This window comes from Nematolebias whitei, chromosome 15 (genome assembly GCF_014905685.2).
Source record: "Nematolebias whitei isolate Nwh7 chromosome 15, NemWhi1, whole genome shotgun sequence".
Classification (NCBI taxonomy): domain Eukaryota; kingdom Metazoa; phylum Chordata; class Actinopteri; order Cyprinodontiformes; family Rivulidae; genus Nematolebias; species Nematolebias whitei.
In genome coordinates, this window is record NC_056512.1 from 19,570,978 (window position 1) to 19,598,890 (window position 27,913).

The 27,913-nt window shown below is 40.6% G+C and overlaps 1 protein-coding gene across 1 annotated transcript in view; it reads left to right on the forward strand.

Moving 5' to 3' along the window:
• Nucleotides 1-5,410: 5,410 nt before the first annotated feature.
• Nucleotides 5,411-27,913, forward strand: part of LOC119421496 (alpha-2-macroglobulin-like protein 1) — a 121,543-nt gene continuing 99,040 nt past the window's right edge. The window contains exons 1-9 of the mRNA XM_037688846.1: nucleotides 5,411-5,657; nucleotides 8,021-8,201; nucleotides 9,881-10,037; nucleotides 14,108-14,160; nucleotides 16,102-16,122; nucleotides 21,536-21,713; nucleotides 22,021-22,105; nucleotides 27,514-27,625; nucleotides 27,716-27,830. Coding sequence (XP_037544774.1) covers nucleotides 5,578-5,657; nucleotides 8,021-8,201; nucleotides 9,881-10,037; nucleotides 14,108-14,160; nucleotides 16,102-16,122; nucleotides 21,536-21,713; nucleotides 22,021-22,105; nucleotides 27,514-27,625; nucleotides 27,716-27,830 — 982 coding nt within the window. The 5' untranslated portion in view covers nucleotides 5,411-5,577. The remainder of the gene's footprint in view (nucleotides 5,658-8,020; nucleotides 8,202-9,880; nucleotides 10,038-14,107; nucleotides 14,161-16,101; nucleotides 16,123-21,535; nucleotides 21,714-22,020; nucleotides 22,106-27,513; nucleotides 27,626-27,715; nucleotides 27,831-27,913) is intronic.

Genomic DNA, 27,913 nt, shown 5'->3' on the forward strand with positions numbered 1-27,913 from the left:
TATACAATAGAAACATTGCTTTATCATTGAATAACTCTCTAACTTTGTACATTACTGCAATCGATTTAGCTATTTTAGTTCTTAAGTTTTTTACGTGTGATCTCCATGTTAGTTTTTCATCAATGATGACACCCAGAAATTTCACCTCATTGACTCTATTAATTTCAATTCCATCGACTCTAAATGGAGTATCAAGCACTTTCTTGTTATTACTAAAAATCATATCATTTGTTTTATCAACATTTAAAGTTACGTGATTCAGCAGTGGTGTGAAAATCAGATTCAACTCACACAAAGCTGAAATATAGATCACCAGTCATGTTTTTGATGATGATGCTGCAATCTTTCAAATGCATTTCAAATGCAAAGGCTGCAAATGATGCTGCAAGGTTTCTGTAGTGGTGTGCTAAGCTAAGCTTATTGGTTCGGATTGATTCGGATTCAACTCACGCAAAGCTGAGATCAGGCGAGTCACCCTTATTTTAAACTGTGTTTTTTCTGTTTCTTGTTTTTTTTTTTTATGCTGTATTTTTATGTGTTTTCAGAATGAAAGGAGCCCGTCTTGAGGTGCTACATCGTGCTGGGCTACACTGTGCTTGATCTAGCTAGCTGCCTAACTTCATCATACTCAAAAGCTGAGACCGTATAATCTGAGTGACTGCATGCATTGGACTCACATTGCTTGATCACCCAACCTAAAACCAATTCCACTATGGTCTTTATATTTTAGGATTTCTGTTTTTTATCAGTGTTTTTGAGTTCTGCTAGCTCTTAGCCTTAGTTTAGTATGGCCTCTGGTTTTATTACTTGCACCGTGTGTCAAATGTTTAGTTATAATACTGCTTCGTTTGACAATAATAGTACATATAACAAATGTTCTGTTATGTTGGTTTTGGAGGAGAGGCTGTCTGAGCTGGAAGCTTGGCTCTGTGCTTTTGAAAAACTACTAACTAGCCAGGCCCCTGTAGGCGGCACAGAGCCACTGAAACTAGCTCACATTAGCAGTCTGAAACTACAGGCCCGCTGGGTAATGGTCCAAAGAAAAATTAATGCTAAAATTAAGCCCCCAGTTAACTACCAACCCGCTGAAGTTTCAAATCAGTTTTTTGTGCTTAGTGAGACACCCGCTGAGGACCATATCTTGTTATTGGCAGCTCCATAATCTGAAATGTGGCACTTGCAATGCAGACCACAGTCAAATGCATTCCTGGGGCCACCACCTGGACACCCAGCTTTCAACTGCTGGGTGTCCAGGTGGTGTTCAGAAAACAATGTAGGCTTTGTAGATAACTGGAGTGCATTTTGGGGAAACTCTGGTTTGATGTGGAGAGATGGAATCCATCTCACTTTGAATGGAGCAGCTCTTCTTGTAGGGGTTGTGGTTTATGTTCCCTGGTGTCATCAGTCTCTATCTTTGGCATTTGTGATTACTCACAGGTGCCTTCACTTTGTCTAATTGGTGTTTCCTGTATTTAAGCCTGTGTATTTGTCTCACTCCTTGTCCTGGCATTGTTACCTGTTCACTGGTGATGTCCTGGTCTGCTCCTTGTGAACTCCCTGTGTTCTCCTGGATATTATATGTGTGTTTTGCTGCCCTGTCAGCCTTTTTGTTTTTGTAAATAAATCCTTTATTTATTACACTCGGGCAGCACAGTGGCACAACTGGTAGAGCTGCTGCCTCTCAGCGAGCAGGTCCCTGGTTCATATCCTGGTCCAGGGACCTTTCTGGGTGGAGTTTGCATGTTCTCTCCGTGCATGCGTGGGTTTTCTCCGGGTACTCCGGTTTCCTCCCACAGACCAAAAACATGCATGTTAGGCTGATTGGTAACTATAAATTGTCCCTAGATGTGAGTGAGAGAGTGAATGGTTGTTTGTCTTGTTTGTCTCTATGTGTCCCTGTGATGGACTTGCGACCCATCCAGGGTGTACCCCGCCCCTCGCACTGTAATTGCTGGACATGGGCACCGGCGACCCCCGTGATCCAAAATGGAAGAATAAAAGTGGAGTAGGGGTAGTCCTGAAGGAGAAGTTGGCAAAAAATGTAGTAGAGGTAAAAAGAGTGTCAGATAGGGTGATGTGCCTGAAGGTAGAAGTAGAAGTTCTGATGCTAAATGTTGTCAGTGGTTATGCTCCACAGGTTGGATGTGATGTAGAGGAGAAAGATACATTTTGGAAAGATCTGGATGAAGTGATAGAGATTATTCCCAGGGAGGAGAGAGTGGTGATCAGAGCAGACCTGAATGGACATGTTGGTGAAGGAAACAGAGGGGATGAGGAAGTGATGGGTAGGTTTGTTGTCCAGGAAAGAAACCAGGAAGGACAGATGGTGGTGGATTTTTCCAAGAAAATGGAAATGGCTGTAGTCAACACCTGTTTCCAAAAGAGGAAGGAACATAGAGTGAGCTATAAGAGTGGAGGAAGGAGTACACAGGTTGACTACATTCTGTGTAGAAGAGGAAACCTGAGGGAGATTGGAGACTGTAAGGTTGTGGCAGGGGAGAGCATGGCCAGACAGCATCAGATGGTTGTGTGTAGAATGACTGTTGTTGTGAAGAAGAGAAAAAGAGTAAAATCAGAGAAGACCAAATGGTGGAAGCTGAAGAAGGAAAAATGTTGTGAGAAATTCAGAGAGGAGCTGTTAAAAGCTCTTGGTGGTAAGAAAGATCTTCCAAATGACTGGACCACTACAGTAACAGTAATTAGAGAGACAGGTAGGAAGGTACTGTGTCATCTTTCATTCAACCTTTATTTATACAGGTTAGTCTCATTGAACCTAGAGGACCAATTTACAAGAGAAACCTGTTTTTGAAAAAAGAATAATGACAACAATGGAAAACAATGACAACAATATACAATCATAAAAGAAAGCATATAAATTGGGAAAAATAAATGAAAGAAAATTATATGAAAAAACGAAACAAAAACAGCTACTGTACATTGCAAAGCAATATAAAATACTAAAAACAGGAACATGTCTTCATTGTTTTTTTCCATGAACTTAACAGATGTTTGAAGCCACTTAGAGAGGTCAAGATTGAGAGCTTCAGGTCTTTTTGCAAGATATTCCAGGAAACAGGAGCGGAGTAGAAGAAGGCCCTTTTACCTAGTTCAAGGCCCCAGTATACTCGGGTGGACCTTTTTTCGTGTGGACTCGACGTGCACTGTCTGCAAAGGGTTCAAACTTCATACTCGAGCATCCACCTTAAGCAGCTGCAGTCAGCTCCGCAGACAAGGGGCATTTACCTTCGGGACAAAATGAGGTCACCGATTGGTCATTTGCTGACACGCCTACTGGACTGATTGACAGGTTGCAAAAAAATACCAAGAGCTGGCAACCCCATCCGCAGCGGTGTTTTGGGTTTATATGTTGTAAATAAAAAGTTCTAATAAAATTTAAAAAAAAAAAACAGGGAGCGCTGGCCCTGCAGCCCACACATCAGACCAGCCCACCAGGAAATCTCCAGACCCTCCCACAGCCGTACTGGACCTGATTTTATTCGCTCATGACAAATTCCTTAATTTCTCACCATTTCAGTTGTGGCGTCAACGGAGGAGGAGGAAGAGATCGCTTGCCTCTTGTCAAAAAAAAAAAAAAAAGCCATTAAACCAGATCAGGGATAAACGGGAATTTAATACATTGATGTCATGTACAAAACAGTTCGTTGCCGGTCAGTTTATTGTGCGACACTAAGTACGTGTACGCAGTCGTAAAATTTATCTTTACACGGAAATACCCTGTGGGCGTCTGCTTTGACTCTAATCTGGTACGGGCGGACCTCCGCGAACTGACATGTGCCCGAGAATGCTGGGGCCTTTAGTCCGCACTGAGGGAACACTGCAGGTAATAATGTCCTGAGAGCGCACACTGTAGCTGCACTCACACAGAAACATGTAGGAGGAGATGTATGAAGGCAAAAGACCAAGAAGTGATTTAAAGATGAAAATGTACCAGTGAGAGAGTCTGCGTGAAGTTAATGATGTCCATTTAACCAGTGAATACTGGGTGCAGTGGTGGGTACGATAATCACAGCCAGTTATGAATCTTAGTGCACCATGATAGACAGCATCCAACATCTGCAGGGTTCTTGTAGGAGCGTTCGTGTAAATAATGTCACTGTAATCAATGGAGGGAAGGAAAGTCACAGATACAAGGTGTTTCCTGGAGTGCAGAGTTAGACAGGATCTGCTTCTGAAAAATAAGCCCAGTTTAACTTTCAGTTTCTTTATCAAGTTTTTGACGCAGAGCTTAAAAGAGAGATGCAAATCGACTAAGATACCCAAGTATTTGTAGGAATTCAAACATCTATTATCTTTTACCTGCTTCTTCCTTATTTGGGTCGTGGTGGGTCACCGGTGCCCATGTCCACTATGTGAGAGGCGAGGGGACACCCTGGACAGGTCTCCAGTCCACCACAGGGACACAAAGAGACAAACGAGACAAACAACCATTCACTAGGGACAATCTAGAGTTACCAATCAGCCTATCATGCATGTTTTTGGTCTGTGGGAGGAAACTGGAGTACCCGGAGAAAACTCACGCATGCACGGAGAGAACATGCAAACTCCACCCAGAAAGACCCCCGGACCGGGCTATGAACCAGGATAACCTGCTCGCTGAGAGACAGCAGCTCTACCAGTTGTGCCACCGTGTTGTCCTTTGTAGGAATCAACAAACTCAATAGGGACACCATTTGAAGATAAAATCGAGGGAAGAATTGCTGGAACTGACTTCCTGTTTGAAAACAACATCCCTTTGGTTTTCTCTGCATTTAGGACAAGTCTGAGACGGATCAAATCTGACTGGATGTCAAAAGATTGCAAAACTTAGCAACTGTTTTAGCTCAACAATAAACTACTGTATCATCAGCGTAAAAATGTTAGGCTGCATCAGGGATCATCTGACCTATCATCTACTGTTTAGACTCAACCGAATCCTAATCATTGGTTAAGCATACATCAATTCATTCAACCTTTATTTATACAGGTTAGGCACATCTTGATTGAAAGACAGCAGCTACTCCACCTCGACCTGTTGTTGTCAAGTAAAGTCGTCGTTCTAGGAACATTTGTAAATGTATTTTGCTTTAGGGAGTTTTTTTTTTTTTTAAATGAGGGGTTACTTTTAGCTTCTGACTGAAAGGAGTGATTCCAGGGATGGAGCCACCCTGACCCTCAGGCTTCTTGATTGTTCTTTACAAACCAGTCCAACCAAAACGCCACGCTCTCCATCAGTGTCCTGGTATTTTCACCTTTGGGTCCATTGTGTTTTTATTTTTTTTTCCTTCAGGTTGCACTTACAGAAAAATAAACAAACATATTTTAGAGAAATTCTTCAGAAACTGGAAAAGTGACATCTTGGCAACTTGTGGGAAGGGGAGGAGGCTGCTAATTACCAACGAACCACAGGGAGTGACAGACAAAGAGGGGGGCTGAAGTCGACGAGGTTCGGGTCTATAAAAGGAGTTCTGCCCCGCGTGTTTGGACCATATCGCTCTCTGTCTGAGTCTGGACAACGAGCTGGTTCTTCTTCCTGCTCCTGGTTCTGTCCGCTCGGGTTGACCCGGCTCCACAGACATCATGGCACCTGCCCTGTGGATCACAGCGCTGCTCGCGGCAGCCTTCATGCTAACTGCGTCATCAGGCGACAGCAACAACCCGTGAGTGTTTCAGATCTGCCGCTGCGAGCTCGCGCTGCACCTGACCTGCTGCTGCACGTGGCACTAATTAGGAAAAATCAGTCATTGAGTGTTTAAGGCGTTCATAATAACGAGCTTGTGTCTTTATTTTAAGTTTTTTAAAGTTGTGATTGTGACTTTTGGCGTTCATAATTCATAAAAAAATTTCTGTGAAGCTCATTTAAAACATTTAAAGCCCATTATGAGTTAGTCATAAATGACTTTCAAAGTCTTAGTTTTAAACTTAATATAGGAAAAAAATAAAGTCGTAATTTATGAATTTTGAATACTTTTTGACTTTCAAAAACAGAATTGAGTTTTAATGTTGTCCATTGTTATCTTTCTTTGTTAAAATCAGGTGTCTCTTGTAAATGAGTCCCCGAGGCTCAATGGGATTAACCTGCTTAAATAAAGGTTGAATGATAAATGTCAGTTAATTTCATTTTTGGATCTCTCTTTTTTTTTTTTTTTTTTAAACTACTGGGTTTTAAAATTTGACATACAAACTCAATTAATTTTGAAATGACAAATTTTGGCATTATTATTTTTTTGTATTTAGTGTTGGAAATTGTTTTTCTACATTACTCAACTTGAACAGGATGATAAGAACATGGACTCTGTTCTGTGTTCAGGACTTCTACTGCAGATGCACCTTCTGGGACAGGGGTCAGCAACCTGCGGCTCTGGAGCCACATGTGGTCCCTCTGCAGCGGTTCTTCCAGGCTTTGACCAAAACTAACTTGAAACTTTTATTTAAATTATTACCAACGATGAAAATGGCTAGTTTTAAAAGATTTCCTGTCATTTTCAAATATCTGAAGAGTCGTACCAATTCAAGATGTGAAGCATCATGCTAGTAGTTTGTTAGCCACTTTAAGTTAACTTCCATCTCTCGGCGTGATCTTTCTGTGAAAACCACCAGAATGTTTTGGAATATCTTTAAGACGAGCTGCTGACAAGGAATGTGGAGAGTAACTTTGATAATACTAAAAATAAAATGCAAGTCAAATTAAAGTTTTATGTTTTATTTAAAAATGTAACTGGATATCCAACAATCTGGTCTGATTTTATACTGTCTTAACTTTATTCTCTAAGTAGGATACTTAATTCTTCAACAATTAAGAGAACTCATCGGCCTGCAGAGTTCAAGGTTTTAATTTTTATAAAATTGTTTTAAAATTATATAATTCTTTCTTTACATGACTTTGATTTTTTTTATTTTTTTTTTATTTGTATTTAAATGTAAAAATATCAAATGTTAATAGACATTTTTTGTTTCATAAGATCACCCCCACTGGCTGATAAAGCCATCACCAACTAACTTGTGGTCCACAGGCCACCAGTTGACAGTACACAGTTGCAGCTGGTCTTGTGGCTCCGGACATCGTAATTAGTGAAAAAAGTGGCAGAAATGTATTTTTTTTTTTTTTTTTTTTTAATCACAAAGATTGGAGACCCCTGTTCTAGGATCTTCTGGGCTCTGCCAGGGTTGTCCCTTGTTTTCAGTCCTGTTGTGGTGTTCATCGACAGGATCTCAAGGTGCAGTCATGACGAGGAAGGTGCCATTTTTGGGAAGTCTCAGGGTCTCTGCTCTGCTTTTTGCAGATGATGTGGTTGTGTTGGTGTCTTCAAGCCATGACCTTTAGCACATACAAGCCAACTAGACAAACGGATCGGACAGAATAAATGTAAAAGCTGTCATTTATTTTTCATAACTGATTATTTATTTTGTATTTGACAACCGACACCCTCTCCCAAGGCCAGAAACCCAGGGGTGACACTGATACCGTCTTCACTATACCGCTGCAGAGAAGTCCAAATAAACCCTTTTTATCTTTGCTATTCATCTCTTGTCAAATGATAATTTTTATGCAACTTGATGCGTTTTTAAACTAAATCCTGTGCATTAAATATGTCAGACCTCAAAGAAACAAAATGTTTTATTGTACACTGCAGTAAAAACGGCTTTCATTAAAGATTATAGGAACTAAATGACAATTAAAAAGTTGAGTGGAGTCTCATTAGATCCCGTCAGTGGATCTCCATGTGCCACATTTCTGAGCCATATTACCTCAGGGTTTCCACGACGTTGGTTTAGGTCCTGTTGTACAATGTGGCTGAGTTTGTTGCAGATTAAGCTCTGTTAAACAAATTGCATATAACTGACTTGTTATGTACATGCAGTTTTTATAAAAATCAAAACTATCCATGAAGTGCTTCTCCAGGGTTAACTCATTTGCTCAGTTGAAGGATTTTAGTGGATGAAAGTGTCGGCTCCTCTGAGCACCAGGAACTTCAGTAGGCGATGTGTTGTCCAGATGTTTATCAGGTCTCTTGTCTTTCAGTACCTATATGGTGACGGTGAGCTCCCGTCTGAGAGGAGGGAAAGAGGAAATCTTATGTGCCCAGATCCAGAATCCTACAGGGGGCGTCGTTCTGAATATTTCTCTAAATGTGGACTCAACTGACCATGTCATCCTGCAGGAGAGCATCAACAAGGACTTTTACAGCTGCATAAACTTTCAGGTCTGCCTTGTTTTTATTTATTTTTTTATTAGTCTTTTAATGCCTCATGTAGTGGTAGTAGTAGTATCATTGTATGTTCCCATACTATGACAAAATTAGTTCTCTGCATTTAACCCTTCACACCTGGGATACACCCAGGTGGAGCAGTGGGCAGCTCTGTAAGCGCCCGGGGAGCAATTGGGGATTAAGTGTTTTGCTCAGACACAACATGTGGGAATGGCTGGGGATTGAACCTGGGATTTTCGGGTCCCTGGGTCGACTGCCCTGCCTCGACCCCATCTCAGCCCCCAACCTACAGCGATGGTGAAGCACAAGATCTGAGCGCAGTTTAAAATGTTTTAAAAGGTGTACAACCCCAATTATGGTTGAGTTGGGACATCGTGTAAAAAGGAAATAAAAACAAACTCTTGTGATTTTTGCAAATCTCATAAACCCATATCTTATTCACAATGAAGCAACAAATGTTTAAGAAGTACCATTTAAATAAATAATAATAAAAAGTGTATTTGAAATTGATGGAAGCAACACATCTCAAAGAGTTGGGACGGGCAGCAAGTGTCACTGGAGGAGCCATTTGTAACTACTTTGGTTAATTGTCATCAGGTCAGTGAAAGGACAGTTAGATGGGCAGAAGTTACCAGATTGTGAAAACCTGCCTTCTAAATGAGAGGTTCTCGATGGAACATTGGACAGACTTTGAATATCCATCATCTCCAGTTTGACTAAATCTGAGCTTAAAGGACAAAGTTAAAAGTCCGTGTTGGATACCTGTGATCTGATCTTCGGGCTCTCGGGGGCCACTGTATTAAACATGGGTCTGATTCTGTTCTGGACATCACTGCATGGGCTCAGGAACACATGGATCATTGGAAGTGCCCTGAGACAACTTTGTTGTGATTTGGCGCTATATAAATAAACTGGATTGATTTGAATTCACCATACCATTCACACACATCGCTCACGGTTCTTTCAGTCATAGAAGAGGTCATATGTGAAGACTATCCAGAAACATCATCTTGTCTCCACCTAAACTCATTAAAAATAAACTGAGTTCTGTGGTCAGATAAATCAAAATGTAATATCATTATTATTTTTGAAAACCACAGACTTGTTGTCTGTACTTGTGAGGAGAGGGACCAGCCAACCTGTAGTCGGTGCACAGTTCAAAGCTTGGCTCTTTGATGCATTAGTGCCTCTGGCATGATTCATCTTGCACATTTGGAAAGGCACCATTTATGCAGAAAAGTAGACTTTTTTTTTTTTTTTTTTTTTAAGAACATTTGCATATTCTCTCCCAACAACTCCAGCAGCTGGTCTGGATTCAGGACTGATTTGGTCTTTACGTCTCTGCAGCCGAACAGTGTGTTCTGCCAGACGACGAGCATTCTTCTTCTTCTGAACACCCTTCACCCTTGACTCAAAGTCTCAAAACGCAGATCTGTGCTGGAGGGGCACCTTAAATGCTTTGGAGGAAGTTCCAGCCCATATTATGAAATGAAAAGCTTTACTGGCAAGCAAAGCAAGAATGTAACATTTATGTTAAGGTCTGTTTTGCAGTCAGCAGAGCTCATGATTTTACTGTCATTACACATTTCAGATTTCACAACATTTCACGACAAAAGCATTCACTTCCTTCACTCCTGCCAGCTCTAAATAAAAAATGTATTCTGGCGTTTCAGGTGCCTGTGGTCCAAACTGAGACTGTGGCAACCATCCAGATATCACTTCAGGGTGTGGGCGCCTCGATGACCAATCGCACTAAAGTCTTCATTGAGCCATCGGATCTCATCCACATCATTCAGACTGATAAACCCATCTACAAACCTGGACAAACCGGTACGCATCTCATCCCCTATGACCACAATGTCCTCAGAGTGTGAGCAAGTGTTGGGGCTTCCAGCAGGGAGGGAAATGTGTAAAGCTCTGCAGTCTTGCTGTTCATCCTGTCCGCTCTGCACTGCTTATTAATTCAGCTGTACACAATTTTAGACTACTTTATAGTCTCTGCATAATGCAGAGCAATCACTTGAAAACGTTAAATTATTTTGAAATTCACTCGTGAGAAGGATTGTTTCCTCGAGGCCTTGCCAGATGCACTTCATCTGCTCTAGAGTTCCTCTGCAGGACACAAAACAACCAACAGTGCATTATAGCTAAATTCTTTTAGCTTTATTATACTTGATGTAAAAAGTGGAAATTGTCATTTAGACACTCCTTATCACTAAAGGAATATTCTACTTAATTTTTACGTTTTCTTCAGGTCCTCCTCTTTAAAAATCCTACAAGTTACTGTACATACTTTATAAAAGTGCTTAATACATCCTCAAAATCCTGTTCTGTCTGACCATTTTTAAATAAAGTTTGAGTTTACATTAACGGACTACACAGCCACTGAGAGTAAATTTAATTATAGCAGTCGTTTATCAGAGAACGCTGTGATCAAATTTTAAACTCTCTTCCATCGTTGTTTTCCTGTCTTACAAAGTAATGCAGTAAGGCGCAGTGATCTGGATCGTATACATGGATGCCTCGGGGTGCAGAATTGTATGTCGACGTGGACGCTGTTTAAAATGTGGCAGAACTGCTGGTCATTGATACAAAATGGACAGACCTTCATAAAGCACTGTTGTACAAAGTGTTTGACGTTGATGCCTGTTTAACTTTTAAAGTTAAAGGTTACAAATGTTGTCTTGGGTGCCTGTTTTCTGAAATATATTGGTGTGTGAATGACGGGCATCAACTTCAAACACTTTGTGTAACAGTGCTTTATGAAGGTCTGTCCATTTCTTTGTATTAGTTGACCGGCAGTTCCGCCACATTTAAAATGGCGGACGCTCCGACGTACCGCAGCAGCAGGCCAGCCTGCTCAACAAGACGTCTACGTATTTGTCTGACTTGGATCATCTTGTTCATTTTACATTGTCAATGTAAACTTCACTTGATAAAACTGCTCCGCTGAGAGCGTAATCGAAGGAAGCGGGCTCCTTGGTTCAATTCTGAGTTACTTACTTTAAAAAGTACTAACTTTAGTTCTAGTAATAGAATTCAAAATCTTAAAGAAACTAGGAAGGACAGATTGTGGGGGATTTTGCCAAGAGAATGGAAATGATTGTAGTCAACACTTATTTCCAAAAGAGGGAGGAACATGGTGACATATAGAGTGGAGGGAGGAGTACGCAGGTCGACTACATTCTGTGTATAAGAGGAAACCTGAGGGAGATTGGAGACTGCAAAGTTGTGGCAGGGGAGTGTGGCCAGACAGCATCAGATGGTTGTGTGTAGAATGACTGTTGTTGTGAAGAAGAGAAAAAAGGTAAAATCAAATACTAAATGGTGGGAGAAGGAAGAACATTGTGAGAAATTCAGAGAGGAGCTGTTAAAGACTCTGGGTGGTAAGAGAGCTTCCAAATGACTGGGCTACTACAGCAACGGTAATTAGAGATGGGTAGGAAGCTGCTTGGTGTGTCATCTGGACAGAGAATGGATAAGGAAACTTGGTGGTGGAATGGTGAAGTGCAGGACACTATTCGAAAAAAGAGGTTAGTCGAGAAGAAATATGACAGTGAGAAGACTGAAGAGAGGAGACAGGAATATAAGGAGATGCAATGTAGAGCAAAGAGGGAGGTGGCCAAGGCAAAGCAGAAGGTGTATGATGAGTTGTATGGGAGGATGGACACTAAAGAGGATAAGGACTTGTACCGATTGGCAAGACATAAGAATCGGGCTGGAAAGGATGTGCAGCAGGTCAGACTTGTTAAAGATGGGAATAACGTTCTGACAAGTGAGGAGAGTGATGGGAAGATGAGTACTTTGAGTAGCTAATAAATGAAGAGAATGAAAGAATACACGTCTTTGTATCTGTGGACCAGGAAGTGGGAAAGATTAGTGAGGGTGATGTCTGGAAATATCTGAAAAGAATAAAGGGGAAGGCATTGGGACCTGATGAAATACCAGTTTTTGACTCAAATATTCAATGACATACAATACAGAGAGGGTCAGAAAGAACTCTATTGTGTCTTTGTGGATTTAGAACAAGCAATGACAGAGTGCCGAGGGAGGAGGTGTGGTATTACATGAGGAAATCTGGAGTGGCAGAGAAGTATGTTAGACTGGTACAGGACAGTGGTGAGATGTGCTGTAGGAGTGATGGATGGCTTCAAAGTGGAGGTGGGAGTGCATCAAGGATCGGCTCTGAGCCCCTTCTTGTTTGCTTTGGTGATGGACCGACTAACAGATGAGGTCAGGCAGGAATCCCCATGGACGATGATGTTTGCAGATGACATTGCAATTGGGGATGGGGCCGATTCAGTATCAGATTTTCCGATCCAACCTGCCGATATTTCCGATGCATGCATGTCTGTGGTTGCGCTGCACGTTGGCTTCAAACTATGGAAAGGATTTCCTGAACGGAGGTCTGTCATTAACCCAGAGTAATAAGACCCGCCTCATAGTCAGGAAATCCATTTCATAGTTTGCAGCCAGCTACAACGTGAGGACTGAGTTAGCAGCACTGTAGCTAACAGCTAACCAACTTTTCATCTAAATATGTGTCCGCTGTGTGGAAGTATTTTACACTAAACGCCACAAAACAAGACAGCAACGTGCGATGTCTGCAGAGCCATAGCGCCACATTAAACTGTGGTAAAGTTAGTTTTTTTTTATTTTTATGTTGGACATTATAGCTCTGTGGCTTCAGTAGTCTGTTTTCGTTCAGTCCGGAGAAGGCAATCTGATTTCAGCCACGCTCAGTTTCTGTGTCGGAGGAGGGGCAGACTGAGCGCGGCTGACCGAGATCAGACTTCGTGCTTTGGATTGAACAAGAAGAAGACATCGCTGAAGCCCCGGAGCTCAAATATTTACAGAGAAGTTGCTAAACTTCATCGTAATTAATGACCAACCACTATCAGTTGTAGAAAACAAAGGATTTCACAGTTTGATACTTGCAGCCAAGATATAGTTTACCCTCCAGGAGATATTTAACTGTAGGCAATCATAAAAAAAAAACATACGATTTGAAAATTACAAGAAGAGAAAGTGTGTGTGTGTGTGTGTGTGTATGTGAAACAAACTGCTACATTATAAAATGATGTAAAATGCTAAAAACAGGAACATGCCTGTTGGTTTATGCCATGAACTTAGCAGATGTTTAAAGCCCTTATTTAAAAAATGTAAAATAACTTAAATCACTTAAATTAATCACTTTAATATCCACTTTAAAGCTAGGAATAAAAAGAAACACGTTTTGTGTTAGCAGAATTTAATTCTAACTTTAAAACTTATCCAACATTAATAAAACTTAAAGTTGCTTTTTTGGACAGCATATATTTGTACAAATTGTACTTGAGAGGAGATTATTACAACCTCCATATAAAATTGATGATGATGATGATGATGATGATGATGATGATGATGATGATTATATCGGAACTGGATCAGTATCAGCCGATATTTAGATTTAGGTATCGAGATCGGAAGTAAAAAATGTGGATCGTTGCATCCCTAATTGTGATCTGTGGTGAGAACAGGAAACTGGTGGAAGAGAAATTGGAGAGGTGGAGGTATGCACTTGAAAGAAGAGGAATGAAAGTCAGCCGTAGAGATTAAAGATGTTTAATTCAGATAAATTAACAGACATTGAGCTAAAATTTTGTCATTATTGCCGAGTTATTCACAACAAATACTCTGACAGCTCGCATAACTGCACAAGTTCCTCAGTGTTATTTTCATGGTTAAACCAAAATGGCCACCACTTCATAATCTGACTAAATCTAAAATTTTGGCCTGAAAGGTGGTGGGTGAAATTTATTCTATTTTTTTATTTTTATTTTTTTTTTTTTTTTTTTTTTTTTTTCTCGCCTCACATGGATCAACAGCCTGCGTTAAACAGATCTCTTGTTTTTTTACAGTCAAGTTCCGGATTGCTTCCATGGATGCCAACTTCCTCCCAGTACAGCAACTGGTACGTTTCAATCGACTCATCTCTGAATGTGTCCAACTCCCTGACTGTGATTTCTGGAGAGCAGTCTGTGAATGTGAGGACTGAGGTCTATTTTGGTTCAGAGTGGGAGGTGAAAGTAGGGCTGTTTGTTGATGGAAGGCAGCGTGGGTGTGAAGCGCTGTGTGGAGTAGTGGGATGAACACACTGTCAGAGTTCATTTGGCACACACCACATTTGACCCAAACATCTGAATCAATACCGACACGGGCCTTTTTACATTTCTGATGAGACGGTGAAAACGTCACTGCTTGCAGACTTTCCATATGATCCACATGAAAGATGAGGCAAGGTGAAAGTAGCTTGTTCGAAAGTGGTAAATCCGATCTGCTTTAAAATGATAAATAAAACGGCAATTCTTCACACATTTAAGCTTGGCTAATAACTAGCAAAATGATTGCCAATTTTATATTTGTTTCCTCGATGGCGTTTTTAGGTGAAACCGTAGCATTTTTGCTGAGTTTCCCGTTTGTGTACGACAACAGAGCTCATTTTCTCAGACAATGAAGCTTTTTGGGTCCAGCTCTGGAGTGGAAGTTTAAGGAAATGCCTAGCATCCATGTGAGATCACGCATGTGCACTATAGTCTGTTGGAGTAAATGGGTTTTTCTGTGCGATTAAATGAAAGCCCGTAAAAATGGTGGATAGCATAAACTCTTTGTGCTGGTCGCCCTTTTTAACGTGCAGGAGGGACCCAGCCTCTTCCAGTCCAAAGAATCATGTATTCACCTTTTGGATGCAACTTTTTTCCATGTATGACTGAGACGTTTGTGTGAAACGAATCACAGCGCCACCTGGTGATGTGGCATAGAAACTACAGCAGATTAAACATTCAGTCACATTAGAAATACTATGGAAGTAAATATGTGCCGCTAGGATTTGAATTAAAAATGCCACTGAAATTTTAATGTTGTATGTTTGTATTTAATTTTTCAGTGTTAAAATGTATTCGGAATACATTTTTAACCTAAAATAAAATTTACTGTCATTATTTCCATAAGTTTGAAATTTCATTTATTTTCACTTGAAGCTAAAATTCACATTATTTCCAAGTGATCACATTTTTCAATAGCTGTTTTCAGTGTTAAAAAAATTTGGCATATAAAAAATTCAGTCTTTAAAAATTCAAATAATATTTTCAATCTCTTGAGATTGAACTTGCTGTCTGAAATTCAGTGTTTAAAAATGCAGGGTTACTTCAGACATTGGATTGGCTGGGTGTTGGATTCTGACATCCTTTGCTAATGTCTGTGACCTGAAGTAACCCTGCAGTTTTAAACACTGAATTTCAGACGGCAAAATTGAGCCAGTTGAATCTCAGGAGACTAAAAATATTGAGTTTTGATAAGGCTGAATTTTTTTAACACTGAAATGTTAAACTGAGAAAACGGCTATTGAAAATGTGATCACTTTGAAATGATGTGAATTTTAGTTTCAAGTGAAAACGACAAATGAAGTTCCAAACGTATAGAAATGACGATGGATACCTCAACCTTTAGTTGTTTTTATAAGCCTGAAAAAGATGCAGGTCCTCGTTTGGCTAGCCATTAGCCTAGCAGGGATGAAGACTTTCCTCTTTCTCCATACTTCCTGCTCTGTAGCTGATGTAATGGCTGATAAAATACCAACTATTGGTAATTATTTGACAGAACTTCACTTAAAATACACTACCTGTTTAAAGTTTAACATTGCTGCTTTATATTATAAAATTTAAAGTTGCCTGTCCCTGAAGTTCAAATTTAACGTTTTGAGACGAAACAATATTTGCATTTGGCAAAATGATCTAATTTAATTCATGATACATTTTACTATAAAACATGTCTTTTAAAAAATTGAAGCGTTGTTTTTTGTTTGCATCATACCAAGTTAAATGTTTAAATTCCTTTATTTTTCTTCTGTTTTCAGTTTACAGAAGTGACGCTGCAGGTAAGACACTTTCATTTCTAAATACTTAGATTGGCATTTGAGACACTTGTCGTCTCAAATCTGCTCACTTCACTTTTTTTTTCAGAATTTTGATGGTAGTTTTATTTATTTAAGCTTGACATAAAAAAAAATCAGGTAGTGAAAAGGAAGCAGACTTGGAAGATAAGAAATGAGTGCAGAAAAACTGAAATCTGTGTACAATTGACAAATATATTTAAAAGTAATAAAAATTAAATCAATGCATTACTGAGTACAAAAACAGAATATATAAACAAATGTAAAAGCATTTTCATTCTTTTTCTGATTATTAAAGCCATAATGGCTGCCAAAATGCACACTTTAAAAATGTGTTTGATTGCAATTAGTTTGGTTTTTTTTTTTTTCAAAAAATGTTTACGTCCACACTCAGGTGTACTTTCTATTAAATTTGATTTTATATTTTGCATTCTTAGTTTTTATTATTTCTGCTGTATGATGGTTTGTGTCCTGAAATGTTCTTTCTGCACATCTGGTGTAGCATAGTCTGTGATTGGTCAATTTCTGTCAAACAGGAAGTGTAGCAGTAGCTTGTTCTTAATCATTTGAAATAAAGTACGTACATGTACAGTATGTAATGTAAGTGAAGTGGTAAATGTTAAATGAACTGTACTTGTACAGTGCCTTTTCTATTTTATCAAGACTCTAAGCTCTTTACAACACAATCTGTCATTTACCCATTCATACAGCACTCTACTAGATCTCTACAAAGACTAATCAGGGCTTTTTAAAATCTCATTCATACACCATTGGGACACGTCAGATGCAATGAGGGGTTCAGTGTCTTGCCCAGGGACACTTCAGCATGTGACTGCTGGAATCAAACCCCCAACTCTTGCACTGAAGGATGACTGCTCTAACCACTCAGCCACAGCCACTCCTAATATAGTTCATATTATATCTAGTCTTTCTATGAATAAAGGTGCCAACAATGAGTCTTCCCCCATGATTGGTGTCGGAAGCATTTGTAATGTGAGGGGGCACAAGTGGAAGGGGTCTGTGGGTCCTCCCTCAGAATACTTTGAATAAAGTAGATTCCATTTCCTGCATTCTGGTGTATTTTAACAGGTTGTCAAACATCTACATTTACCCAAAGTATATGTAAACACTTGATTCAAAACTATTTTAGAGACGGAGTTCATATTCAGCCAGGCCATATATGCATTGTCTTTTTTTTTTAAACACTCTATGGCTAAGATAATGAAATTGTGACAAATACTGGCCCGTTTGAGTGTGTCATCATTTTTTACATATTCCAAATTCATTGAATATTTTGGTGAATCTAAGGTTTGAGAACTAAGTTTCCTTAAATTGTTCTTTATATTTCAGGGGTGCTGAGTTAACACTTAGGGGTGGTTGAGCACCCCCAAAAAGGGGATAAAATCACCACTGTTCGCTGTTATTTAAACAAATTTGTGCTGTTTTGAAACGTGACATGATGTGAATCACACATCAAACATTTCTTTGTATTTTTAATATTTTTTACAGGAAGCTTTTTTTTATTTTTATATTTTCATTACATCTGAAATGTAGCAGGAGTTCAGACACCTGTGTGCACGCGCGCTGTGTAGAGATTGGAGACGTTTCTGTGCGTAACGTACACTGTCCACAGGGCATTTATTTATTCTGTTGAATAAATGATCATTTCTGTTTTCGGGGGTCTGAGAGTGGGTGGGTTTCAGTGTGCTGCCCCGCTGAGGAGGGACATTATTTGGGGAGGAGGAAACGACGACTCGGTCACATTATGCACAGAGGTGCTGTGCGCTATCTGATCTGTCCTCAACCCCCCCCCTCCAGCCTAGAGGCTCCTCTCCTGCTCCTCGAAGGAGCGTGTAGCTGGTTTGCCGCATGTGCTACAGCTAGAATATCCAGACTGGGTCTGCCGGGCTGAGGGCAATGTCTCCTTTTTGTTTTATTTTAATATCAAAATAAAAATGCGCCATGACTTTGAACTTTTAGGTGTGGAGCTGCCGGATCCGAACAAAGAGTTGCCGGAACAGACGTGGTCAAAATGAGTTTCCAGATCTTGATCCGGGTCAGATTAACCACTGACCTTTTTAACTATAGGATTTATCAAAAAGGAAAGTCTTGAGCCTAGTCTTAAAACTGGACAAAGTGTCAGCCTCACGGACAGAAACTGGAAGTTGGTTCCACAAGAGAGGAGCCTGATAACTGAAAGATGTTCCTCCAATTCTGCTTTTGGAAACTCTAGGAACCACAAGTAAACCTGCAGTCTGAGAGCGAAGTGCTCTGGTTAGGAAAATATGGCACAATAAGATCTTTAATATACGATGGAGCTACGTAGGTTGTTGAGAGCTTTGTTGGTTAGAAGTAAGATTTTGAATTCTATTCTGGATTTGACAGGGAGCCAATGGAGAGAAGCTAAAACTAGGGAGATATGATCTCTCCCACGAACTCCCATTAAGACTGGCAGCAACATTTTTTAATTAACTGAAGACTTTTAAAGAAGTCCCAACCCAGATAACAAACATTGCAATAGTCCAGTCTAGATGTGACAAATGCATTAACTAGTTTTTCTGCATCATTTTTAGGTAGGATGTTGCTAATTTTAGTGATATTACGCAGGTGGAAGAAGGTTCTAGTAACTTTTTTTTTTTAATGTGGGGGATAAAAGACATGTCCTGATCAAAAATGACACCAAGATTTTTAACATTAGAACTTGAAGATGGATTAATGCCATCCAAGGAGGGAGAGACTGAAAAATGTATTCCTAAGATGCTCGGGTCCACAAATCCAAACCAGTCTTGTCCGAGTTTAAAAGCAGAAAATTTAAGGGTCATCCAGGTTTTTGTGTCTTTAAGACATGCTTGTAGTCCAAGTAGCTGATTTTTATTCATTGGGTTTCATGGACAAATATAACTATCATCAGCATAACGATAAATTTATCCCTTGCTGTTTAACTTATCTAATGGAAATATAAGGTAAAGAGCATTGGTCCAAGCACTGAACACTGAAGAACTCCATGACTAACTTTGAGTAGGAAGATTATTTTTATTTACAAATTGGAATCTTGGATAATACGATTTTAAACAAATTTGGTATGGTATAAAGTTTATTCATTAAAAAAAAAAAAAAAAACCCGATTCCATAAAGTGTATATAAAAAAATACAAGATTTAAAATGAAAGGCAGCAGAAAGAAGACAAAATCTTATCTGCCCCCCCCCCTTTTTTTTTTTTTTTTAAACAATTCAACTTTGATCTCTTTAGAGCTGTTCCTGTAATCCCAATATCATATTCAAGCCTCTGTAGTAAAATATTGTGATCAACTGTATCAAATGCAGCACTGAGGTCTAACGGGACCAGTGTAGACACAAATCCATTGTCGAAGGCCGTGAGAATATCATTTAGTTACTTTCAACAGTGCTGTTCCTGTGCTATGATGAGCTCTAAACCCTGACTGAAACTCCTCAGGTTATTTCTTTGCAGATATTCACACAACTGACCTGCAACAATTTTTCTCTAGAATATTTTTTTTTTTAGATGAAAGTTGGATTACAAATGGGTATATAATTGGCCAGGATTCCTGAGTCCAGTTTAAGTACAAGTTTAATTCCAGCAAATTTAAAGTGCTGTGGTACGTAACCATTCATTGGAGACGAGTTAAGCAGTTCCAAAATATGGATATTAAGGGAAATGTCTCTTTAAATAGTCTGGTTGGGATGGGGGTCTAGCAGACATGTGGATGGTTTGGATGAAGCTATTTCTGACAATTCAGAAAGCTCAACAGGACAAAAACAATGCAAACAAATTAGATTCTAGTGTGAAATTTATACTTTTTTTTTTTTCCCCCCATCCAACAGGGAACCAGAGGCAATGGTAGGAAGGATGTTTTGAAATTTCTCCCTAATTGAAATTTTTTATTAAAGAATCTCGTGAACTAATCACTGCTTATAGTTGTAGGTATGCGAAGTTCAACAGATGTGGTTTTTTTTTTTATTTTTTTTTTTATTAGACTAGCTATGGTACTGAAAAGTAACCTGGGGTTATTTTTATTCTAATCAAAGATGAATAATATATAGTTCGAGCTTTACAGAGCTTTTTTATAAGTTAGCAGGCCATCGCCCCAAGATAAATAAAATTCCTCAACGTTAGTGTAGCGCAGTTTTCTTTCCAGCTTTCAAGATGCCTGTTAAAGTATGTAACACAGAACTGAACAAAGGAGCTAATCTCCTGATTACTTTTTCAGTGGAGCAGTTTTATCGAGTAAAGTTTGCATAGAAGTCTACATTTATCAACCAGATGATCTTGGTTACTGTTCTCTACTGCATTATTCTGCAAGATATTTCAGACAGACTGCTCTAAAAGATTGGCTAGTTTATTGTGGTGGTGGTGGGGGGAGTCGTATAGTATTTTTAAGCAGTTAAATAAGGTGGTTGGTTTCCTCAATGAGGAACATGAATAGTCATAAAGGGTTAAAGCAGTCTTATTTAAATGTACACAATGTGATGCTTTTGATGATCAGATTTCATGATCTTCAAGTTGGTTTTATCATTCACATCACATGCAGTACATGAGGAGGAACGAAATTGTGTACACAGGGTCCCAGTTGCATCCAACGATGGCAAAAATATAAATTGTAATAAGAATCTAAGATATAAACTAAGAAATACGCTAAACACGAACAGTGCAAAACTACGCCGAACAGCAGCACGAACATGAGTCTGCGTGAGGAGATGAGTACGCAGTCTTGTCTGTAGTTGCAGAAGACTAAGTGAAGTTTGAGGTCTATGAATTCAGCTGGGACTGCAAGATGAATAAAGATAAATGTGAAATGTATTATATTCTTGAAAGTGTTATCTTGATCTAGAACATTGACAGCTGCTGCTGATAATGATTTTTAGGGGAGTGGTGGGTGCACAGAGGTTATAGAAGGTGAGCATATGATCGGAAGGTCACTGGTTCAACTCCCCAGACAAACATCAAAATGCGTGTCGGAAAGGTGAAACGCCCACACCTGCCTCCACTCATTTGCCTCACTCTGAGCCCTTGAGCAAGGCCCTTAAACCCATCATCTGCTCCCAAACCAGGTTTTTCTTGAAAATGAGTCCTCATGACTCGATGAGACTTGAGGTCAAATGAATAAATGACTGAACTCTTTCGGCTGTGATGCTGGTAAGATGTTTTCATCAGTGGTCAGTGTTTAGTCTGCGTTCACCAACATTTTCACAGCAACGAACATTTGTTTGAAATGAATCCAGCCTCCTACTCTAAGCCGTTGGTCTCCTACTCAAAAAGTTGAGTAGCCTGTATCCTCCCATTATACCTTCATTCACATTGTTGAACACGGCGGCAGTTATCAACTTCCTTCACTTCTGTAAAAATGTTTGAGCAAATGTAAATTGTTACTGTGCGCAGGATCCAAATTCCAATCGCATTGCCCAGTGGTCCAATGTCGGCAATGATACAGAGGACATGGTTATCCTTGACTTTTCCCATCCAACTATTACTGAGGCACCACAAGGAATATATGTGATCAACGCTGTGACGGACGAAGGAAAAGTGATATCCCACAACTTCGAGATCAAGGAGTATGGTGAGAAGCAGTTACACCATTACAAGGAAAACAAAGTTGCATCATACTGTATTTACGATAACTGAAACTTCTTGCATGCTCAAGATGAGAGTTCTGCGATGGAGTTAAACTTCAAAGCAGTCTGCTCTTCAGTTAAATAATAACTTAATTTTTATATACAGTATATGAATGTTTCTGTGCAGTGCCCTGAGATGACTTCTGTTGCGAGTTGGCGCTATACAGTGTATATATGAATTGAACTCTAATTTCAAGCTGCAGTGTGGTACTTTGCTGCTAGAAGACTTGATTCTGTTTTTTATTATTACAGTTTTACCCAAATATGAGGTGAACGTTTACCTGCCCAGTGAGATAACCATCCTTGATACAAATTTCACAATGAAGATTTGTGGAAAGTAAGTGAGCGTGTTTAATAATTTTACAATTCAAATGCAGTTTCTGCTGTTCTCAAGAAAAGCAAAATGTGTTGGATTCAGTAATTTTTTTTAATTGCAGAATTTGGCAGTTTAATTTCTGCAGTGGGAGTGAAGGGTATGCTGGAGAGAGAACATAACCAAACTCTCACTGTGTTGCTCTATTTAGGTTTTCTAGTTTCCTGATGTGAACATGTTACTTTTTAGATGAAAAATTCTACGGCACAAAACATTGTTCTGTGTCTGAAATTGGTTGTCTGTCCTCAGTTGGTCCATTGATGAGAAACACAGTTGAATAAAAAATAAAAATAAAAACCTGAATAGAGTGCATAACATGGTAAACATCTCAAATGTTTGAATTTTTTTTTTTTACCCTAATTTTAAAAGAAATAAAAACTTTTGCTTTAACACGTCGTTCGCGTTTCCACACTGTTGATCATTCCCTCTTCTTTTGACAGTAATCACTTTAAGATGTGCTGCGGTCAGCTACTTCATTTTTTCAAAACAGTTGTACAACTTGTTTAAACATGATGGGTTTATTGTGCTCCATTGTAACAAAATATGGGTTTATGAATTTTGCAAATCATCCATCCATTATCTTCCGCTTGTTTTGAAGTTTGGTCACGGGAGCAGCAGCTTGAACAAGGAGGTCCAGACATATCTTTTCAGACACCTCTTCCAGCTCTTCTGGGAGGATTTCAAGGCATTCCCAGACCAACCGAGACAGTCTCTCCAGCGTGTTCTGGGTCTTCCCTGGGGTCTTCTCCCAGTCGTACATGCCCGAAGCACCTCCCTAGGGAGGTGCCCAGGGGGCATCTTTACCAGATGCCCAAACTACCTCAACTGGTTCCCCTCGATGGGGAGGAGCAGCGGTGCTACTTAAGTCTCTCCTGGATAACTGAACTTCTCACGTGATCTCTAAAGGAGAGTCCAGCTACGTTACAGAGGAAACTAATTTCTACTACCTGTATTTGCGATCTTATTCTTTCGGTCACTACCCAGAGCTTGTGACCATGGGTGAGGGTAGTATTGTAGACCAACCGATAAACTGAGAGCTTTGCCTTACAGCTCAGCTCTCTCTTCACCACAACGAACCAGCACAGAGTCTATAATACTGCAGATGTTGCACCAATCAGTCTGTCAGTCTCTCACTTCATTCTTCCGTCACTCATGAACAAAACCCCAAGATGGTTGAACTCCTCCACTTGAGGCAGAACCTCATCCTCTACCCGAAGAGCTCAATCCACCCTTGTTCGGCTGAGGAACATGTCCTCAGATTTGGAAGTGCTGATTCTCATCCCAGACACTTCACACTCTGTTGCAAACTGCTCCAGTGAGAGCTGAAGATCCTGGCACAATGATGCCACCAGAACTACATTATCTGCAAATGGCAGAGGAAAAAAAATCCTGAGGCCACCAAACTGGACTCTCTCTCCACCCCCTGCCTACACTGAGAAATTATGTCCATAAGTTATGAACAGAATCTGACAACGGGCAGCTCTGGCAGAATCCAACTCCCACACTTGATGCCCTATTTTTACTATTGGCAATGCGAACCAAACTCTCGCACCACTTGTATAGAAACCGAACATACCATAGCAATGGGGCCCTAATCCCATACTCATGGAGCACCCCCCACAGTTTACCTCAAGGAACATGGTCGAAAGCCTTCACAAAGTTCACATAACACATGTACACTGGATGGGTAAACTCTCATGACCCCTTGAGGACCCTAGTGAGGGTAAAGAGCTGATCCAGTGTTCCATGGCCAGGACCGAACCCTCATTGTTCCTCCTGGATTTGAGATTTGACCGATGGGACTCTCTTCTCCAGTACCCCTGAATAGACCTAACCAGGGAGGCTAAGGAGAGTGATGCCTCTAATTGGAACACACCCTCTGGTCCCCCCCCTTTTCTTTTTTTTTTTTTTTGGTTTGAAGAGGGGAACCACCACCCCAGTCAGCCAATCCTGTCGCACTGCCCCCGACGTCCACACAGTGTTGCAAAGGTGTGTCCACCAAGGTAGCCCCACAACATCCAGAACCTTAAGGAAATCAAAGTGAATCTTATCAACTCCCGGAGCTCTGCCACCATGAAGCTTTTTAACCACCTTGGTGACCTCAGCCATGGTTATGGACAGACCAACCACAAAGTCCCCCCGACTCCGCTTCCTGCATGGAAGATGGGCCGGTGGGATTGAGGTCTGAGAAGTATTCCTTCCACCTCACGGCAACATCACTGAGGTCAACGGCACCCCACTTTCACTGAACACAGTGGAAAAAGAGCCACTTTAACTTCCTCAGGTGCCTGAAGGTTTGCCAAAATCTCATTGGAGCCAACCAAGAGTCTCTATCAAATGCCTCACCGAACTCCTCCCACATCTGAGTTTTTGCCTCATCAATAGCCAAGGCTATGGACCGCTTAGCCCTCCGGTACTCCTCAGCTATGTTAGGAGTCTTACCAGCCAACAAGGCCTAATGGGACTCCTTTGGCTTGACAGCCTCCCTAACCCAAGCTGTCCACCAGAGTTTGTGGATGGCCACTACAAGAAGCACCGACAACCTTGTGGCCACAGCTCATGGCAGCTACCTCAACAATTGAAGCGTGGAACATGTCCCACTTGGATTTAATGTACCCCACCTCACCAGGAATTTGGTTAAAGCTCTCCTGGAGGTGTGATTTGAAGATCACTCTGATGGGTTCTTCTGCCAGGCATTCCTAGCAAACCCTCACTACACGTTTGGGTCTACTGGGTCTGTCCGGCATCTTCCCCTGCCATCTGATCCAACTCCCTACCAGGTGGTGATCAGTTGACAGCTCAGCTCCTCTCCACCCAGCTTAGTTCCCCTCTTCACCAGAGTGTACAAAACAAATGGCTGCAAATCAGATGAAACGACTACAAAGTGAATCATCGATCTACGGCTTAGGGCGTCCTGGTGCCAAGTGCACTTATGGACACTTATGTTTGAACAATGTTTGTGATGGACAAACTACGACTAGTACAGAAGTCCAACAACAGAACACTGCTCGGGTTCAGATCAGAGGCTGTCTTCCCCCCCCCCCCCCCCCTTCCAGGTCACACTGTCATTACCCACGTGGGCATTTAAGTCCACCAGCAGAGTCCCCAGCTGACGCACCTTCTAGCACCCCCACAAACAAATCCAAGAAGGCTGGATACTGCGACTGTTTTTGTGCCCATTTACCAAATGGCAGTTCAGAGCCTGTCCTCTCACCTGAAAGCACATGGAAGCCACCCTCATCTACAGTGGGAAAACTCCAACACACAGGCACCAGTCAGGAGACTATAAGTAGACTCACACCAACTCAGCGCCTCTCACCATGGGCAACTCTATAGTAGAATAAGATCCATCCCCTTTCAAGGAGATTATTTCCAGAGCCCATGCCGTGCATCAAGGTGAGCCCAACTATCTTATTTGGTTCCTCTCAACCTTGCACATAAGCACAGGCTCCTTCACCACCAGAGAGGTTATGTTCCATTTCCCAAGAGCCAGCTTTGGTAAGCCAGGGTCAGAGCGGCAAGGCCACTGCCCATGGCGTCATGCACCTGACTTTTTTTTTTTATGGCCCCTCCAGCAGGTGGTTGCCCTGTAGGAAGGCTAACCCATGTTGCTGCTCCGGGTAGGCCGATGATAGTGGGGGTGGGGTTTGGAGGTTCTCCTCCAGAAAATTTTGAATAAAGTAGATGCGATTTACTGCATTTTAGTGTATTTTAACGGGTTGTTAAACATCAAAGTTTACCTACATTTGTTAATATTCCACTTCTGTCGAGCATCCATCATACTCACTCACTCTCTCACTCACTCACTCTCTCTCACTTGACGTAATCGTCAAGTAAGTCCGCCTCTGAATCGAGCCCGCCTCTGTCCCTGCTCGTTGTTGTCAGACTCCACATGTGAACATCCAGGCTGCTGCCTGAGCTCCTGCTTGGCACTCACCCGCACCACTCCTTTAGGGGCGGAGAATTCTTTGAAGGGTAGATGCGGGAGTGTTTCACTTGAAGGGGTAGATCAAATGTTTAAAATTTTTTTTATGTAATTATTTTCAATGTACATATTGGATAGAAGTTTTATTCGTTCCATGCAGGCATATTTGTTCATAACTTATTAGTATTCCTGAGTTACTAGATCCAAGCCGGATCCTAGCAAACGGTTACCGGAATGCACCCTGTCAAGAGTTCCCAGGTCCTGTTCCGGCAGGCCCGGCTCAAATTAAGCACTGGTTGTGATACTTGGAACTAAGGTTGGGCCATATATCGTGGTTAAAAAAAGCTTCCCCGGGCAAATGAATGACATCATGATATGCTAATTTCATGACGTAATGCGTCAAGCGCCCCGCCCCATTAACAGAACGTGGTGCACTGAACAACCAAAACAAACTGCGCACCCCCCCTCCACCTGTTGGTACTAGCGTAACACTAATTAGTTGCGCCCAATACTAGCTACCTAAAAAGCTTAAAACGATGCGTGGCTCAGCTGCGTTCCTCCATCCAGATCTAAACTGCAGGTACAGACGGCTCAACTGTCTCTCCCTCCCCGGCTCTGAGCTGCCGGTGCAGGCGCAGCTCTTGGCTGCGTCTCCCTCGCTCTAAACTGCCGGTACAAATACGCGCAGGTCTGTCTTCGTTCCACAGTTCATGGACCAAAAACAGAATTGGATGATAGACAGAAGTCAAAGAAATGAATCATTCCTGCAGTAGAGGAGGCTGAAACACCACAAGCTTCAGGGTCGGCTGAAGACGCCTTCTCAAGTTTTGGAAGTTATCGCTCATTTAAGGCAACATACATTTTGTTGTAGGTTAAATTTATGCTCAACAGATCTTAAGCTTCATTTTATTCAGCTATTTTGGGAAACTTCACCTGCATTTTATTTATTTTTTTATTTTATTTTTTTTAATTAATTTATTTATTTTTTTAAATTATATTTGTGGTGGATTTTGTTGATCTATATGTTGTGCAGACTTTTTCAATCCAAATTACAGGAGGATCATTATTTATTTTTTTATACTTTGAGACTGAATACTTTATTTAATTTCAGTAAAATTAACCCTTGTGTTTAAAAAAATTTTTTTTTTTTAGTTTTTATAGAAATCTGCAAAGCAACATGTTAAGTTTATTTTGTCAAATGCATAACTATTCATTCAACCTTTAAACAGATAAATCACATTGAGCCTCGAAGATTCATTTACAAGAGATTACAACTATGATTTCTGGGAGGGGCTTTTTAAAAAAAAAAAAAAATAATTTTTATCATGAAATTATCGCCAGAATGCTCTGAAATATCACTATTATTTGAGCCATCTCGCCCACCCCTACTCGGAACAATAGGTGAAATTCAAAAAACATCTCCTTTTTCATGTGCCTTTTCATTCAGGTACACATATGGAAAACCAGTCCTTGGTAGCATAAATGCAGAGATTTGCAGACAAGCCTTCGGGTTTCTAGAAATCCCAGGAAACAATTTGTGCGAAAGCTATACACAGACGGTAAGTTTTTATTTTTGCAAAGTTGTCACTTCCTGTAATTGTTTTTGATTAACAGCATATTTTGAAATTATATATCTCATCCTCTTGTAGACAGATAAAAGTGGATGTGTTACAGAAACTGTGAATTTGGGCACATTTTCCCTCAACTCATATGGTTACTCTGACAGTTTGGAGATAAATGCTGAGTTGGAGGAATTTGGCACAGGTAGGTTGACAAAGACTTTGAACATTTTATATTCAATTATTAGCAGCACTGATCAGCTATAATCTGTATATTTACTCCCAAAT